The 17,438-nt window shown below is 43.0% G+C and overlaps 2 protein-coding genes across 3 annotated transcripts in view; both read right to left on the minus strand.

The window, feature by feature from the left end:
• LOC109866765 (acyl-CoA:lysophosphatidylglycerol acyltransferase 1) overlaps positions 1-5,888 on the minus strand; it is a 93,268-nt gene extending 87,380 nt beyond the window's left edge. The window contains exons 1-2 of one of the 2 annotated variants that reach the window (XM_020455605.2): positions 5,208-5,888; positions 3,945-4,197 (exon numbers count right to left, since the gene is read on the minus strand). In XM_020455605.2, the coding sequence (XP_020311194.1) occupies positions 3,945-4,182 (238 nt within the window). In that variant the 5' untranslated portion in view covers positions 4,183-4,197; positions 5,208-5,888. Of the gene's footprint in view, positions 1-3,944; positions 4,198-5,207 lie in introns of those variants that run through there. The other variant, XM_031800688.1, reaches the window with a different exon arrangement.
• Positions 5,889-6,988: 1,100 nt separating this feature from the next.
• Positions 6,989-17,413, minus strand: LOC109866480 (integrator complex subunit 7). Its single transcript, XM_020455169.2, has 20 exons — positions 17,189-17,413; positions 16,699-16,828; positions 16,357-16,503; positions 15,823-15,960; positions 15,577-15,623; positions 15,038-15,237; positions 14,382-14,504; positions 12,634-12,751; positions 12,142-12,276; positions 11,720-11,817; positions 11,252-11,491; positions 10,908-11,045; positions 10,186-10,392; positions 9,417-9,611; positions 9,080-9,183; positions 8,899-8,967; positions 8,530-8,662; positions 8,249-8,347; positions 7,866-8,054; positions 6,989-7,577 (listed from the first exon to the last, which is right to left on the minus strand). Exons 1-20 carry the CDS (start codon positions 17,280-17,282, stop codon positions 7,266-7,268), a joined length of 2,916 nt encoding a protein of 971 aa, XP_020310758.1. The 5' UTR covers positions 17,283-17,413; the 3' UTR covers positions 6,989-7,265.
• Between the last annotated feature and the right edge of the window lie 25 nt (positions 17,414-17,438).

Raw genomic sequence — 17,438 nt, forward strand, 5'->3', positions numbered from 1 at the left:
TATTGAACTGCTTCAAGCTTAGTACAACTGCCTTAACCTATCAATACTCATATATACGCATTAGTCTTTGTAAACAATATAGGTCCAAAATCAGTATAACATTCATGTCATTCTCATGGACCATGAGTCCTTGTATCCACAGCTCTATTGGAGTGTTTGCATTTCCCCAGTCCTCAGAATTAGGCCTACACCAAATTTAGTGGTGGAGCTGCTGTTGGGCTGCAATACAAAATCAGCATTGTGGTTTTAAGTGTAGGCATTGCAGCATTCTCAAGAATCTAAGAATACAGTCCATAATAGAGAGAAGAGGAGAAGAAGCTGGTGGCTGATATACATATTGTAATATTAGTGATGTGAATCAGAGGAGTCTGGTGGGAGGAGCTATGAGGAGGACGGGCTTTGTGTAAAGGCTGGAGTGCAATACATGGAACTGTGTCAAACATGTGGTTTCCATATGGTTGATACGGTTACATTTATTCCATTCCAGCCATTACAATGAGCCCGTCCTCCTATCGCTCGTCCCATCAGCCTCTGGTGGGAATAGGCTATTCAAATTCTCTCTCGTGGTAAAAATACAGGTCCATATCTTATCGCCACAATGCACCACTTGACATTTCTAAAATACAAAAATTGCTACTGCCCACACTGTTCTCCCAAACACGGTACTTTCCCTAAATTCTCATTTAACCAAGAGTAGACAATATTATGTTGACAGGGAGTTATGAAAAGCTATGTAGCAATGAGTCACGCAAGATACTCAGAATCACAGCAGCTTCAGCTGTCATTTACCCGACTGTTCCCGAAAAGTAATAGCCATGTAAGTAACTACTGATCTAATGCATAAAGGGGTTACTCATATGCAGAGAACGGGTGAGTTGTCAGTCCTGTCACAGGTTAACTTCTTATGGCTGCAGGGGCAGTATTGAGTAGCTTGGATGAAAGGTGCCCAGAGTAAATGGCCTGCTCCTCAGTCCCAGTTGCAAATATATGCATATTATTAGTATTGGATAGAAAACACTGAAGTTTCTAAAACTGTTTGAAGGATGTATGTCAGTATAACAGAACTCATACGGCAGGCAAAAACCTGAGAAGAAATCCAAACAGGAAGTGGGAAATCTGAGGTTGGTCAATTTTCAACCCAGCCCCTATTGAATACACAGTGGGATATTGGTTTTGCTGCACTTCCTAAGGCTTCCACTAGATGTCAACCGTCTTTAGAAACTTGTTTGAGGATTCTACTGTGAAGTGGGGGCTCATAAGGGCTGTTTGAGCCAGGTGTCTGGCAGATTGCCACAGGCTCTGAGGCGCGGTCACAAGAGAGTTAGCTCTCGTTCCATTGCTTTTCTACAGACATATTATTGAAGTTTGATGTTAAAAACATTCTAAAGATTGATGTATGGAATCATTTGACATGTTTCTATGGACAGCAACGGAACTTTGACATTTCGTCTGCAACTAGGGAACGCACTTCATGACTTTGGATTTGTTTACAAAACGTGCTATCAAAAGTAGCTCTTTGGACATAAATGATGGACATTATCAAACACTTAATGTGGAACTGTGATTCCTGGGAGTGCATTCTGATGAAGATCAAAGGTAAGTGAATATTTATAATGCTATTAATGATTAATGTTGACTACCCAATATTGCGGATATCTTTTTGGCTGTACTCAGATTGCATGGTTTGCTTTTTCCGTAAAGCTTTTTTGAAATCTGACAGCGATTGCATTAAGGAGAAGTGTATCTATATTTCCATGTCTAACAATTGTATTTTCATCGACATTTATAATGAGTATTTCTGTAAAATGATGTGGCTCTCTGCAATATCACCGGAAGTTTTTGGAACTAGTGAACATAACGCGCCAATGTATACTGAGATTTTTTTTACATGCACTTCTATCGAACAAAACATACATGTATTGTGTAACATGAAGTCCTATGAGTGTCAACTGATGAAGATCAAAGGTTAGTGATTAATTTTATCTCTGTGCTTTTTGTGACTCCTCTCTTTGGCTGGAAAAATGGCTGTGTTTTTCTGTGGCTTGGCTCTGACCTATCATAATCGTTTGTGGTGCTTTCGCTGTAAAGCCTATTTGAAAATCGGACACTTTGGTGGGATTAACAACAAGATTACCTTTAAAATGGTATAAGATGCATGTATGTTTGAGACATTTTAATTATGAGATTTCTGTTTTGAATTTGGCGCTCTGCACTCTCACTGGCTGTTGTCATATCAATCCCTTTAATGGGATTGCAGCCCTAAGAAGTTTTAAGATCTGGGGAACAGTACCAAAAAAGTTGCAAAGATCTGGGGAACGGTACCAAAAAAATAGTCTGCAGCATTGAAGGTCACCAAGAACAAAGTGGCCTCCAACATTCTTAAATGGAAGTTTGAAACAACCAAGACTCATTAAATAGCAATCGGGGGAGAAGGGCTTTCATCAGGGAGGTGATCAAGAAACCGATGGTCACTGACAGAGGTCCAGAGTTCCTCTGTGGAGATGGGAGAACATTCCAGAAGGACAACCATCTGTTCAGTACTCCACCAATCAGGCCTTTATGTTTGAGTGGCCAGATGGAAGCAACGCAGTAAAAGGCACATGACAGCCTGCTTGGAGTTTGCCAAAAAGCACCTAAAGAACTCTGACCATGAGAAACAAGATTCTGTGGTCTGATGAAACCAAGATTGAGCTCTTTGGCCTGAATGCCAAGCACCACGTCTGGAGGAAACCTGGCACCATCCCTACGGTGAAGCATGGTGGTGGCAGCATCATGCCGTGGGGATGTTTTTCAGCGGCAGGGACGAGTCCGGATTGAGGGAAACATGAAACAGAGCAAAGTACTGATGAAAACCTGCTACAGAGCACTCAGACTGGGGCAAAAGTGCACCTTCCAACAGGACAACAACCCTAAGTACACAGCCAAGACAACACAGGAGTGGCTTCGAGACAAGTCTCTGAATGTCCTCGAGTGGCCCAGCCAGAGCCCAGACTTGAACATCTCTGGCGAAACAGAAATATAGCTGAGCAGCGATGCTCCCCATCCAACCTGACAGAGCTTGAGAGGATCTGCAGAGAAGAATGGGAGAAACTCTCCAAACACATGTGCGTCAAGCTTGTAGCATCAAACCCAGGCTGTAATCGCTGCCAAAGATGCTTCAACAAAGTACTGAGTAAAGGGCCTGAATACTTAATTAAATGTGATATTTACATTTGATGGGGGGGGGGGGGGGGGGGGGACAATTCAATCCATTTTAGAATAAGGCTGTAACGTAACAAAATGTGGAAACGGGGGTCTGAATACTTTCTGAATGCACTGCACGTTGCAAAAACAAGTCGGTGTTCAATGCATTATTTATCAGCAGGCCTTGTTGATCCTCATGTTCAGCACTTTGTAATTTATAAGCATTTTCCTCTTGGAACACTGCTCAGAGGGCAATGTGGCTCCCAATCAGCCAGTTGAAAGTGGGAACCCCTGGCACTTTTGTGTGAATGAACTTAGAAATAGTGTTGCTGGCAAAACAGGACTGTATGTATCAAGTGATTACACTCACTGTACTATACAGACTTGCCTACTATGAGAATCGGATGACACTTGAAGCAATTGTGCATGGTCTTAAACCAAAAGGAGTCTATAACATAAAACTTACATTTACAGGTAGGTATACATAACGTATACAAGGGAGACCTGTTCAGCATGAACTTCCTAGTTCCTACAGACAGTAGCTAATGGTCTTGCAGTTGAGGTACAAGTTATTCTGAAAGGGGATCAGGTGATATTGAAAGAGTTGTTGAAATCAATACTTTGATTCCACCACACCAGTCTGAACCAATGATAATGATAGTTTGTGTCCACAGTAACCCCTGCATTCATAACCATTCCCAGTTTCAACCACGACTTTGACCCAAAGAAAAGCATTCCAGGCTTGTTGTGTAGCATCTTACCTGTATAGCCTGCAACCCAGCCCCACTGTGACACCATTGCCAACATCCATTTGAACATTATTCCTTCAATGAGCCAGAAAGTACGGCTGTCCATTACTCTGAGGGGTTGAAGAAGAATGCAGTAGAGGCAATAGGAAGGGATTGCTACACAGTTATTAATGAAGACAAAGATGAAACGAAGGAAGGAGTTCAGGAGTACCCAGCCCAGGTTGCGGGCACCTTCTAGAAGTTGTGCCATACTGATGCACACTGCCTGTGAAAACAGGGAGAAAACCAGTTAGCTAGCAATTATTTATGAGTGGTATAAACTTGAAAAATATGACTAACCAGAAAACATGGCTAACGTTAGCTAAGAAAAGCATGCCGATATGTAACTAGCTAACGTTAGTTGGCTAGCTACAAATATTGTTCGGACGTTCTAAATAGGATGCATGACAACCTAACAACAAACGTTAGCTAACTACCTGAAAATGGAGGCAACCTTTCTAGAGACTAACGTTGGGCTCGGTTATCCATGTTATAGTTTCAATGTGCTTTATAGTTACAATAGATGCTGCCAGCTAGCTAATATCATTGAGCAAGACTCCGGGTTTAAATCATGTCTCCACATCTTGCAAGTCCAGTACAACGTGGAGGTCATGGAATGAACAGACCCACAACAGTTGACTTTGTCTAGTAGTAGATCCCATACCAACTGACTTAGCTGGCTAGACATTCAGCGAATTCTTAGAAATATAAAGCTATGAGCTGTGTTGTTATCTTCAACCAGGGCATTGTCAACTACTAGTTAATGTTAAGCCAATCAAATGATGCTCTGACTGAAACAGACGTACAACGTCTAGCTACCGGCTGTTAACATTAGTTGCTAAGCTGGCTAACGTTAGCCCGGTAGCTTACTTTAGCGGTATAACGGATTTTGAAGTGCTGGACAGACGCTGTTCTTAGCTGGCTGGCTAACTAATATGCCACCACCAACAATTTCCATATTCAATATCGACACAGTCAAGTTTGAGGGGACATGCTTAGCTGCCATTCCCATTGATTTTGTAAGGTGTTTGTACAAAGTCCGATTTTTTTTATTCTGCACCAATGTCTTATTAGCTGGCTAACTAGCCTTGTGTGGTTAGCTAATCCTGGCTATCTAGACAATTTAGCTACTAGTTAAACACAAGGGCGATACAATCTAAATCACTATCAGACGTTCCAGCAAATGGCTAGTTAACATCAATGTTCTTATCACTTGATCTTCTTACTGTAACTCACCCAATCTTAGTAACGTTAGCTACTGTCCCCCAGTCCAAATGTCGCTGCCGGACGATAAAACAGAACGCTGGCTTAGCATGGATGAATACCAAGTCACATGTATTTAGTTAACATGTTAGATCCTTAAACATTGGAGGTATGTATCAAAATGGTATATATCCCATTCACACAACGTTACTAAACGTCCACACTCCCGTCACGGCTAGCTAGCCGCTAAATACTATCCATGTAGCTAGTTAGCCACTCATTTAGCGTCGCTGGGTGCATCTCAATCAATGGCACTCGAATAATTCCATCGATGCAACATCGGTTAGCTAGTACTTTGGCTAGCTAGACATTTCTATCTACATCTCTTGCGTCTACTTTAATCCAATTGCAACAATCCCTTTCTGGAAGAGCCATATAACACGCCGTTGTTTTAGTGCAAATGCTGCAGCGTTTCAGTTTGCACATCGGGTGATATTTAACATTCTGCTCCGCTAGTTTCACCGACCCGTTCGATTATCGCTAGCTACTTATGGAGCGGCCACCAGAGGAGAATATCATTTATGACGACGACGCTGAGAAAACGTGGATCTGCGCAAGCTCTGCCTGACAAACAGCATCAAACGCTTTAGAGACAGAGATGATTAACCATTCGCCTGGTTGCCGTCTCTGTTCAGCTATTACATTCCACTCCTTGACTCTCCTGTCATTTGCAAATGCACCCCACCGGCAAATGACAGGAAATCTTTAATGATAGAATGTTGATATTTTATGAAATCATAGGATTTTATCCTGATTCGATAACCCTCACAGCTATCATCCAATCAAAATGTGTATGCAAATTAGACTGATTGGAAACATTTTAACATTGGGTCATGGAGAGCCCATTAAATGACATTATTCTGACTCCGTATCTATGAATTGGGCATTCTGACGTAATATATTTAATCGTAAACGAAAAGATCTGTCCTCCGCGCGCCCATTGCGTTCAAACTTTCCCGCCAGTTCATTGTGAACGCTGTAGCATATTTTAAATCCAGAAAGCAAGAAGAGCAAGGTGCATTTGAACCTTGCCATTGCCGAAGATCCAGTCACTCGCTCTGGCAAATGTATTTATTTAATTTAACTAGGCAAGCCAGTTAAGAACATATTCTTATTTACAATGACGGCCTACAGGAGTCAATTAAATATCACCGGTGCATAGGCCTATTCGGCCCATCACTGAAACGATTGTGGAATAAAAATTAACTGTACCTAACAACTCAACATATAATTGTGTTAAGGACAGAGAAAATATCACAAGGCAGAGTGCTACATACACAGTGCACTAAGTGGGTAACAGCAAATAAATTGATCAAAAGACTGTAGTCCATACTTGTAAGATTGTAGAAATAATGCAAAGTACTCTTCCATTATATCATTACCATTTGATTTTGTTTTGCAATGTAGACTTCACTATATTGTCACTGGTCGCCCCCTGCTGGTCTTATTTGGAACCACACCGAGTAAGGGGATAGCAAGTGGACATGGACCACTAGATTCACTGACAGTCGGGGGAACCCTATGGAGTTGCGGCCCTACACCTAGAGAATTGAATGACTAAATGTTGCATAGTTGCATTCTTGTGCACTAACCTGCAGTAAGTAGATTTACTGAACATTTATATTTCCAATATACAAGGCCTTTATCGAAAGCTAATAAAAGGTACAGAGATATAATATAAATGTGAATTTGTCCTAGTGTCCCTAAACAGCATGACAACAATCGAGCCACAATCACACAAAGACTCACATTGCAGAGCTTCAATGAAATGTGGCCTTTATTATTGACAGAATATTAGTAAACAGTCACCGGGAATTCTACAAGACAAGAAACCTCCTGGGGGGGGGTTCCTTCCTTTGTGACCACTAACCTAAGAAAAAATGGATAGGTGAACGCAATGATGGGTAGGTGAAAGCTCACCAAGCCATTGCTCACGCCTCTATTACTCCAGTCCAGTTTTTTCAGATGAGTGTTGACGAAGGAAAGGAAACATACAAACAAGTTATGGGACAACACAATGGGTTAGAGGTATCACTGGAAGCGGGCATATACACTACTCCTCTGGGGGGCCGGGGCCGTCTCGGGCCTAGCCTGCTGTGCCTGTTGCTGCTGTTGCTGGTTGTGGCGGAGCTGCTGGGCGTAAGGGTCTTCCAGGGACTTGACCGACACAGTGGTCTTGGGCCCGGTCTTCCACTCGATGCCACTCTCGTCCACAACTGAGGCCTCCACGTTGACCATGTGGCTGCCCAGGATGGAGAAGTTAAGCAGGAACTGGGTGCTGAAGTAGTCATTGTGCGGCTCCACCCGCTGCTCAATCTCGTTGGTGTTGCTGTCCAGTGGAATCTGATGGGAAATTAAATATGTTGGTGGTTACATACTTTGGTATTGAGTTGTATTAATCAAATACAATTAATGAAGCTGAACCAGTGAGTTGTAATTTTTTGTCTAAAGTAAGCTAAAAAAAGGGTCTAAAACCATAGTAGCTAGAGACATTGTAACTTTATAGGAAAAGTGTATGAGATATCCATCAACAGCCTCAACCGTTTATAACAACAGACCAGTAGTGTGTAAGGTAAATAACCACTGCAATAATCACGACTAGGGCAGGTGGTGGGATAGGTGAAGAGTCACCTTGTATTCGGGTCCACCAGTCTTGCTCTGAAGAGTAGAGCTGACATTGAGGCAGACAGACTGAATTTTGCGGAACAGTCCGGGGGTGGAGCCATGCTGCACCACGCCCTCCACCTTCAGAGTCAGCTGTTGGTTGTTTTGCACTGGGATTGGCTCGGTAGGGGTTCGAGGAGATGGGGAAAGAGCAAGCTGGAAAAGCAAAAAAAAACATTAAATAAGTGAATCCAATTTCAATGTAAAATACTACTTCTTCATGTTATTGCAAATCTAGTACATACATTTTACAGTGTACCAAATACCAACGCATCAAATGGCTCCTAAAGCAAGAACTGAGCTAAAGTAGTGTATTCCGAATAGTATTTTTTATTGCATTAGTTAGTTACCTTAATACTGGTTGACTGAAGCTTCTGGAAGAAGTACCTCTGGAAGGACAGTGGGACCTTAAGCAGAGCTATGACCGCATCACATAGACAACCAGTGTGCTACATAAACAAAAACAAATAGGTTAGCATTTTGTCATCCCATTCACTGACCAGCTGGAAGAAGCATCATTACAGGTTAATTAGGGCAAGCAACTGAACTGTCCAGGTAGTGGTTCTCAGTTTGTCAATTTTCTTCATTTGGTACCTAATGAACACAACCCTGGGTAGTTTGATGACCTCACCAGGTAAGAGACAGGAGGGTGCTTCCTGCTTAGGCCCTCCACTTCCTCCAGGACGTGGTTGAACACGGACATCATCCGCCTCTCATACTCGCTCTCTGTCTGCACTGAGCCCAGGGTCCCATAGTCCTGGAAACTGGAGGGCAGAACAGAGAGATATCCCATTTGCTTCAATAGAATTTTCACAAAATAAAACAAGTTTTGGTAGAATTCAGATTGAATCAACTGAAATGTCCAGACTAAAGTAAACTCTTCAAGACAACACTCCCTGGAATATTACGTTAGGCTGCTGGTGTGGTAAGGAAAATAAATCCCCTAAACATTACACAGCAATGAGTGAATAAGGTTGTTAGTCATATTAACAAGCTTTACCTGGCTGAATGTGGGTCCAGTATCAGAGCCTCGATGACATGGGAGACCAGCAAGCAGCTCTGTTGTTGTCTGTAGCCAACAGTTAAAGACATGTGAGAGGATTGTCAATGGAAGTGGTTTTAACTAAGATTCTAATGATTTAATGGGCAAGGCGTGTCCGTTCTCTTATGTTTAAGGATACAGTTCCACGTTACGGAGGGTGGCAGAGTCAGCGTCAAATGAGGATTGGTACAGGTCAGCGTAGCGGGCAGCAAGACTCCGGAACTCATCCATGGACACCCTCATCTGAGTTGGAGAAAGAAAATATAGAGATCGAGAGGTTTCTATATATCCATTGATGGAATAGATATCCGTGTTCATCCAGCCAGCCATTCATAACCCCCTTCTTCTGTACAGACTGACCCCCCAGTCTTACTGTATGGAGTAATGTTAGTACTACCGTACATTTACTCAGAACTCAATGGTTTTGAATTGACATTCAGAAATAGAATTTGAACTCAGTGTCCCTTCCCCTGTACCTGCATGGCGATGCGTCCGCAGCGCTGCAGCTCGTTGCCTGAGGTGAGGGCGATGGTGGTGGCAATGGCAGGGGGCGGGCTGGTCTTCAGGCTGTTGCAGGTGCAGATGAGCTGTGACAGGCCCTGGAGCGTGTCAATGCGCAGTTTCACAAAGTCACACTGGTACGACAGTGGGCTTAGGGGCGTGCTGGCAGCCTAGAGGTTGAGAGTTGACTTTCAATACTACCTAGCTCATTAACTGGATAGTTAAGCAGACTGGAAAGAACCATTGAACTCCAGTACTACCTGGCTAAAAGGATTCTGACAGGTTTAACAGCACATTAAAAAAAAATACAGCAGGGTTGGGGTAAATTCACATTTCATTTCAGTCAATTCACAAAGTTAATTGAAATCCAATTCACGAATGGAAACATTTTCAACTCATGAAATAGAATTTCTATTCACTTCCGGAATGGACTGAATTTAAAACTTAATCGACTGCAGCCCTGCTGTATTTTCATTTAACTAGGCAAGTCAGTTAAAAACAAATTCTTATTTACTATTACTGCCTAGGAACAGTGGGTTAACTGCCTTGTTCAGGGGCAGAACGACAGATTTATACCTTGCTAAATCGAATCCCCGAGCTGACAACCTTTTGGTTACTGGCCCTACGCTCTAACCACTAGGCTACCTGCCATATTGAAACCTACAATAGGGGCAAGTCAGTTGTTTATAGTTGATTTAAAAATGGATCCGTTGCCTTCCTATAAGCAGGTTGCCAGTCACTGACCGTGAGGGAGGCAAAGCCCTTCTGGTAGGAGCGCAGGGCCTCGGCGATGGCCGTCATGGCGGCGCTGTAGTCTCCGTCCTCCAGGCCGTTCAGACACTGCTCGGCCTGGGAGAACTCCTTCAGACTATTGAGCCAGAAGTAGAAGTGCTCGGAGGCCACACGTGTCCGCAAGCTCTGGTACAGCTCGCTGGAGAACTCATGGCAACCCTGCGAGGACAGAGGTCCAGACGAGATGTTATGGAGGCAGGCTGGCAAACAAAACACACAGGTCAGGACAGTAGGGTGGAAAAGCTTTTTCTAAACGTTTCCAAATACTGTGTTGAGGCGAGGCATCAGTATTAGTGACTAATGACTAAGGCCTGAATCCTAACCTGAGATCTGCGCGTGTAATTCGAGTTTTCACAAAAAAGTCTGTCATTGACATCAATGCATGATTTAAGTGTGGGCATTTAGGATTCCAACCTAAATGAGCGCAGCACGGATATTCCCTATACATATCACAGTATATGTCTATGGGGATAATCCTTCAACAGGAAGCTTATATATGTGCTTTATGCATTCATCTTTACTTGGGTTTACATGGACTTACTTCAGAGAGATGTAGACCACAAGTGCCTGCTTTATTTTATTAGGTTAATTTGACAGGGACAATGCAGGTATCAACATTTCTGCAAATGTGCCAGATTTAATAAACCTTTACTTCCCGCAGACTAGAAACTCACCATGCGCGAGGCCTGCCGGGCTATACAGTACACTGTCCAGCCGTTGGCCACGTTCTCCAGCTGCTGCTTGATCACAGTCTTCACCTCTGCCGACAGGGACGACTGGCTAGCCACAAACACCACCGTTGCCAAGGAAACCTGCGGGGAGCAGAGGGGAGGTGATAACACAAACCAGATGTCAGTATCCAGTAGGTGGGATTCATGATTGGAGAACAGCGGTAAAAAAATACATCACACAGAGCAAATTGTGTGGTAAAAAACAAACAAATGCATTTCATTTCAATAACTTTATTAGTCCCCTTAGGGCAATGACAGTTAGTATTAGGGCTTTGTGTATCTCTCACCAGGAGCTCCTGCTGCTTGTCAGTGGACGAGTGGCTGGCCACCCGGTAGAGGTCCACAAGATCCCCCAGCATGCCCTCTCCTAGCACAGGCAACTGAGTGGCGATGGCCGCCAGGGCGTGGCACATCAGCACACGGGAGGGGTCACGGGCCAAGTGCAGCTGGCACAGCAGGAACTCCACCGCTGATTGGCTGAGGTGGGGGCGACTCTTCAGCAGCTGGACCAATGACGTGAGAGCCGTCTGGGGAGTGAGAGGGAAACACACGTGAGTGAGGAAAAGAATTGAGTACACAATTACAACAAATGTGTTATAACTATTTATTACAGATTTGTAAACCTATCTATAAACTAACAGTTAATAAATTACAGCGTTCACATGGCCGTTTATACGACTACTGAGTAAGCCAAGCATCTTTTCCCCTCACTGTACGAGTAATGTAAAGACATATGGGTCCTGGGTGCTACCCACCTTGAGTGTGGCCTGAGCTCTGGGGCTGTCGTCCTGACTGCAGAGCACCAGCAGAGACTCTAACCCCATCACTGTGTCCTGCTCCAGCTGCATCATGTCTGGAGAGGAAAAGCAGGACAATAAGTCAGTGAAAGCATTAAAAAAATATGTTTTTTGCAAAGAACAAAACACTGCAGTTAATGAAATGGATGAGCTGTAATTGTATTGCTGAAAAACCCAAATACTGTATAGGTAATCTGTGAAGGCCTTTGAGTGCATCAAACCCTTTTTTTATACCATGAATTAGTCCCCTACTGGAAGTTTTTCTAAGGTAAGCCCCATTTTAAATTGCCTGTGAAGTCCAGTGATGGTCAGGTAGCTAATGAAAGATGAGTAAGAGGACATCAAATACCACTAAGTGGTACCCTATACCCAGCGCCCACCTTTCTCTGGACATGAAATAGCGATGTTAGCGAGTACAGTGACTCCATGGGCAGCGACAGCCAGGTTGCTGTGGTAACAGCATTCCTGCACCAGCTTAACCAGGTCAGTGAGCCGGGGAGGGGCGGAAGCACCACCTGAGGGGTAGAAAGGAGGAATGTTTTGGGAAGTTCTGAACTCAACTTGAGTACTTGACTGAATGTTCCCAACATCACAAGGCCCCAAAACAGCAGGGCCCATAATCACAAAGAGTCTCAGAGTGGGAGTGCTGATAGAGGATCAGTTTTGCCCTTTAGATCACATGAATAAGATTCTATGGACAAATTGCACCTGATTCTAGATTAGCACTCATACGCTGAGACATATTTTGAATGTGGGCCAAGAGCTTAAAGCGATGCATAGTTAAACTTAAGAAAAACATGGTTTTAATTGAAATTAAATGTGTCTTACGATTGCCTGTACTGAAAGTCAGGCAATATTGCATTATACTGTACCTGTTCCAGGGTTGAAGTACTGTTTGATGGCAATGGTTCCAGAGAGGGTTGAGAGAACAGACAGCATGCCCAGCTTCAGGCTGTTGTAAGGGCTACTCAGGGCACACTCACACAGGGTCTACACAGAGGAATAACCATTTATTTAATGCACTGCAACGAAAATAAATTAACACAGTATCATGAAAACATGGATTATCCTCAAAATACCCACTGAATGAATTCCCTACTTGCACTTTGATTATGGAGGAATAACTTGCAGGTACATTACCAGTCAAGTTTGGGTTCTTTATTTTTACTATTTTCTACATCTAGAATAACAGTAATGAAATAGCACATATGGAATCAAGTAGTAACCAAAAAAAATTGTTAAACAAATCAAAATATATTTTAGATTCTTCAAAGTAGCCACCCTTGGCCTGGATGACAGCTTTGCACTCTCTTGGCATTCTCTCAACCAGCTTCATGAGGTGGCCACCTGGAATGCATTTCAATTAACAGGTGTGCCTTGTTAAAAGTTAATTTGTGGAACTTCTTTCCTTCTTAATGCGTTTGAGCCTATCAGTTGTGTTGTGACATGGTTGGGGTGGTATACTGAAGATAACCCTATTTGGTAAATTACCAAGTCCATATTATGGCAAGAAACATCTCAAATAAGCAAAAAGGAACGACAGTCCAACATTACTTTAAAACATGAAGGTCTGTCAATCCAGAAAATGTCAAGAACTTTGAAAGTTTCTTGAAGTGTAGTCACAAAAACCAACACGTGCTATAATGAAACTGGCTCTCATGAGGACCGCCACAGGAAAGAAAGACGCAGAGTTACCCCTGCTGCAGAGGATAAGTTCATTAGAGTTACCAGCCTCAGAAATTGCAGCCCAAATAAATACTTTGGAGTTTAAGTAACAGACACATCGAAACATCAACTGTTCAGAGGAGACTGCTTGAATCAGGCCTTCATTGAATTGCTACAAAGAAACCACTACTAAAGGACACCTATAAGAAGAAAATACTTGCTTGGGCCAAGAAACATGAGCAATGGAAATTAGACCGGTGGAAATCTGTCCAAATTTGAGATTTTTGGTTCCAACTGCCTTGTCTTTGTGAGACGCAGAGTAGGTGAACAGATGATCTCTGCATGTGTGGTTTCCACCGTGAAGAATGGAGGAGGTGATGTGATGGTGCTTTGCTGGTGACACGGTTGGTGATTAATTTAAAATTCAAGGCACACAACCAGCATGGCTACCACAGCATTCTGCAGCGATACACCATCCCATCTGGTTTGCGCTTAGTGTGATTATGACCCAACACACCTCCAGGCTGTGTAAGGGCTATTTGACCAAGAAGGAGAGTGATGGAGTGCTGCATCAGATGACTTGGACCCCATAATCACCTAACCTCAAACCAGTTGAGATGGTTTGGGATGAGTTGGGCCGCAGAGTGAAGAAAAAGCAGCCAACAAGTGCTCAGCATATGTGGGAACTCCAAGACTGAAAAGCATCCCAGGGGAAGCAGGTTGAGAGAATGCCAAGCGTGTGCAACACTGTCATCAAGGCAAAGGGCGCCTACTTTGAAGAACCTCAAATATATTTTGATTTGTTTAAAGATTTTTTGGTTACTACATGATTCCATGTGTGTTATTTCATAGTTTTATGTCTTCACTATTATTCTACAATGTAGAAAAACCTTTGAATGAGTAGGTGTGTACAAACTTTTGGCTGGTACTGTATGTGTGGGACATAAGACCCCACCTGAGTGTTTTCTCTGTTCCAGAGATGGGGGGCTTTTTTAGCCAGGAGCTTCAAGTCCTGGATAGCCAATCTCTTGACTGCTTTCCTGGGGTCCTCCTTCAGATATTGGAGAAGCAGCTGTAACTGCAGACAGTGGGGGAAAAGAGACTAGCCATTAAACATTATTCAAAGCCTTCTACAGACCTCTCAGATTCTTGAGCTCAGGAGAGGAATTTAGATTTTATAGCCTGGGTGGATGCCACAGTATGCATCTGCATTAGCAATCTCCGCTGTTGCTAAGCTTTGCTGTCATCTGGGCTTCAGAGTTGCAGGTGATATTAACAAGTCACTTGTCACTCAAATTCTACATGTGGAGATCTGTTTGTATGATTGTTTTGGATGAAATGCACTCAGTCTGTGCTGTGGTGTCAACTGTCATACCAAATAGTGTCCAGCTGCCAAAAATTGTCTGAGTTGTGTACCAATGGGATTCTAATGTCCATTAGTGTCTGGGGAGAGACTGAGGATTTTCCTGACCAGCATCCCATTGACAGCACGACTAGCCAAAATCTAAGACTGACTTTTACCTTAATTTTAACCAATTTGAAAATGTAATATCAGTTTGCATGCCAGCCACGTCCCCATAGTTATCCCCTAGTGTCTGTTACTATAGCTACCTGTTTGGGGATGTCAATGAGCGAGGAGGCGGCCAGCTGGGTGAAGGTGTGCAGGGTGACAATGACCATGGGGGTGGAGGGGTAGGAGTTGACCAGCTGCTGCAGCAGCTCTCGGCTGCTAGAGGCCAGGCTGGCATTGTGGTGCATGTGCTGCAACATAGGGATCAGCTTCAGTTTCAGGTCCACTGGGGTGTCCAGACCTGGAGAGGAAGAAGAGCGTAGTGATAGCACGGCCCAGTGGGAGATCAACTGGGTAGTGTTCAGTTGGCACGAAATGGAAGAAATGGTTCAGAAACCCGAAGGTACTATCTGAACTTGTCCAATAACAAAATGTGTGCATTGGTTCGTTGCAAAATGTTTTGCTACAGTGTAGACTAATGAACATGACCCCTGGATGCTTTACTTAAAAGGAATTGCATGGCCTTTTCTTCTCTACAACACACTTGGTCAGTTGCTTGTAAATAACTAAACACAAATTTCACAGAATATAATATGATTCTGCACAAGATGTTCACATGATACTAGAGACATTATGTTACCTTGAATCATTTCACTGATTTTGTTGCAAATCCCAGCTGCAAAGTCTCTACAGATTGAAAGGGACAATGAACAGAACATGTTCAATGAGTCAGACACTGAATACATCATTATTCCTCTTTCCTGGATGGGGCATAGAACAAAACAATTTTCTCAACAGTTTGCAAGGGATTAAGCCAAGTTAAAATCATGACAATTTGGGCAGACAACATAGACCACATTGAAACTTATCTCAGAGACCCACTTACTTCGACTGTGCAGAGAAGCAGGCCGATGCAAAAATGGCGGCCTCTACTTCGACGTTGTCATGAGAGTCCAGACTTTGGTGAACGCTGTGATGGGCATTCTTCCTTTCCGGGATGATAGTGGCCAAACTGCCAAGCATCCTTCATAAAAAAAAATGTTTTTTATTTATTTAAAAAACAGGACAAAACACAGAGAATTAGAAATAATTTAACAAAACACAGAGAATTAGAAATAATTTAAGTGAAGATGATCGAGTCTTTACAAAGAAAAATAAAAGCTTGATCTTCTATGGTGTATGTATTTTCTTTTGGAATCAGTGAGGTTTCTCATAATTGTTCCTGGCAATGACAACCTAGCCTCGATTTAAAAATAAAAAAATCCACATGTTGTAGGTATGTAATATTTCTGAATCCGTTCTCTGAAATGTGAGACTAACGATGATCACCATGCAAATCTGCAACTGTATGGAATGTGGATTTAACCACCATCATAAGATATCAAACCCTAAATGGAAAGAGAAGTGCACGCTATGGCACCTGAGAGTGATGGCTCTGGCCACAGGGTCATTGCTGTGGATGACAGAGAAGACCCTCTTGACAAACTCGTCCACGTTAAGGATCTTCTCCAGGTGCTTCTCGCTCTGTTGAGTCACCTTCAACACACAGAGGCGCAGAAAGTTGTTCCTGAAAGAGGGGAGAGGTATGTTTATTTATTACAGCAGGAGGACAACACGGTCTAAACTCACTCTGGTTAGCTGCCTTGGAACAATTCTGAGGCAGAGGTTTATGCATTTTAATACATATCAGTAACGACAAGTGAAAAGTGCATTTATGATTTGGCAGAGTAATGTCTAGTTGAAATGTCACAATTCTCTGTACCCAAGCCTGAAGATATCTGCCAGTTTCAGAAAAGCAGAGTTGATGAGGATGGGGAAAGGGTACTTCTGGAAGAGTTTGGGGAAGAGGACCACTGCTTCACATTGTTCCCCAAGCTTCCCAGACCGCAAACCTGTAACAAATGACAGAAATTCAGTCAAACATGTAGATTTATCAGTGTACACAGATCTGGAAGGATAACTTCAGTTCCATCCCCTGTAGCCATATGCCTAACTGACAAACGTCTGAATGCAGTTCAAGTTTGCTCGTCACTGAGGCGAAAACCTAGCGTTCGCTACTAAGAAGCTAGCTTTCTTGTTATTTTAATTGTAACTAACAAATGTGCCGTTGTGTGCCCTTGAATGCATGAACTTCCGGGGATACATGACAAAGAACAGTTGTTTCAAATGTTAAGCTGTTAAACTAGTTTCGCAATGATAAGGATAACAAATGGCTAGCCACCTAGCTTGTTGCCAGCCGGCTAACTACACACCTTTGTCCAACTCCATGAGAGCTGAATTTGCATCCAATTCTTGTTCCCCATAACCGGCCTCTGACAAAAATGACCGTGCAGTAGAAAGCGACATTGTTTATATTTGAGACTTCACGTGAAACAACTGTACGTTATATTTTAAAGTATTAGTTCAGCCACCGGATATAGCTAACGTGTTCCGTTCTGCCCAGAGGTATGAGGTGACGTAATACCGGAAGTATAACATTTCCAACCAATCAGCGAGCGCGAC

The sequence above is a fragment of the Oncorhynchus kisutch genome, linkage group LG21 (assembly GCF_002021735.2).
Source record: "Oncorhynchus kisutch isolate 150728-3 linkage group LG21, Okis_V2, whole genome shotgun sequence".
Lineage (NCBI taxonomy): Eukaryota > Metazoa > Chordata > Actinopteri > Salmoniformes > Salmonidae > Oncorhynchus > Oncorhynchus kisutch.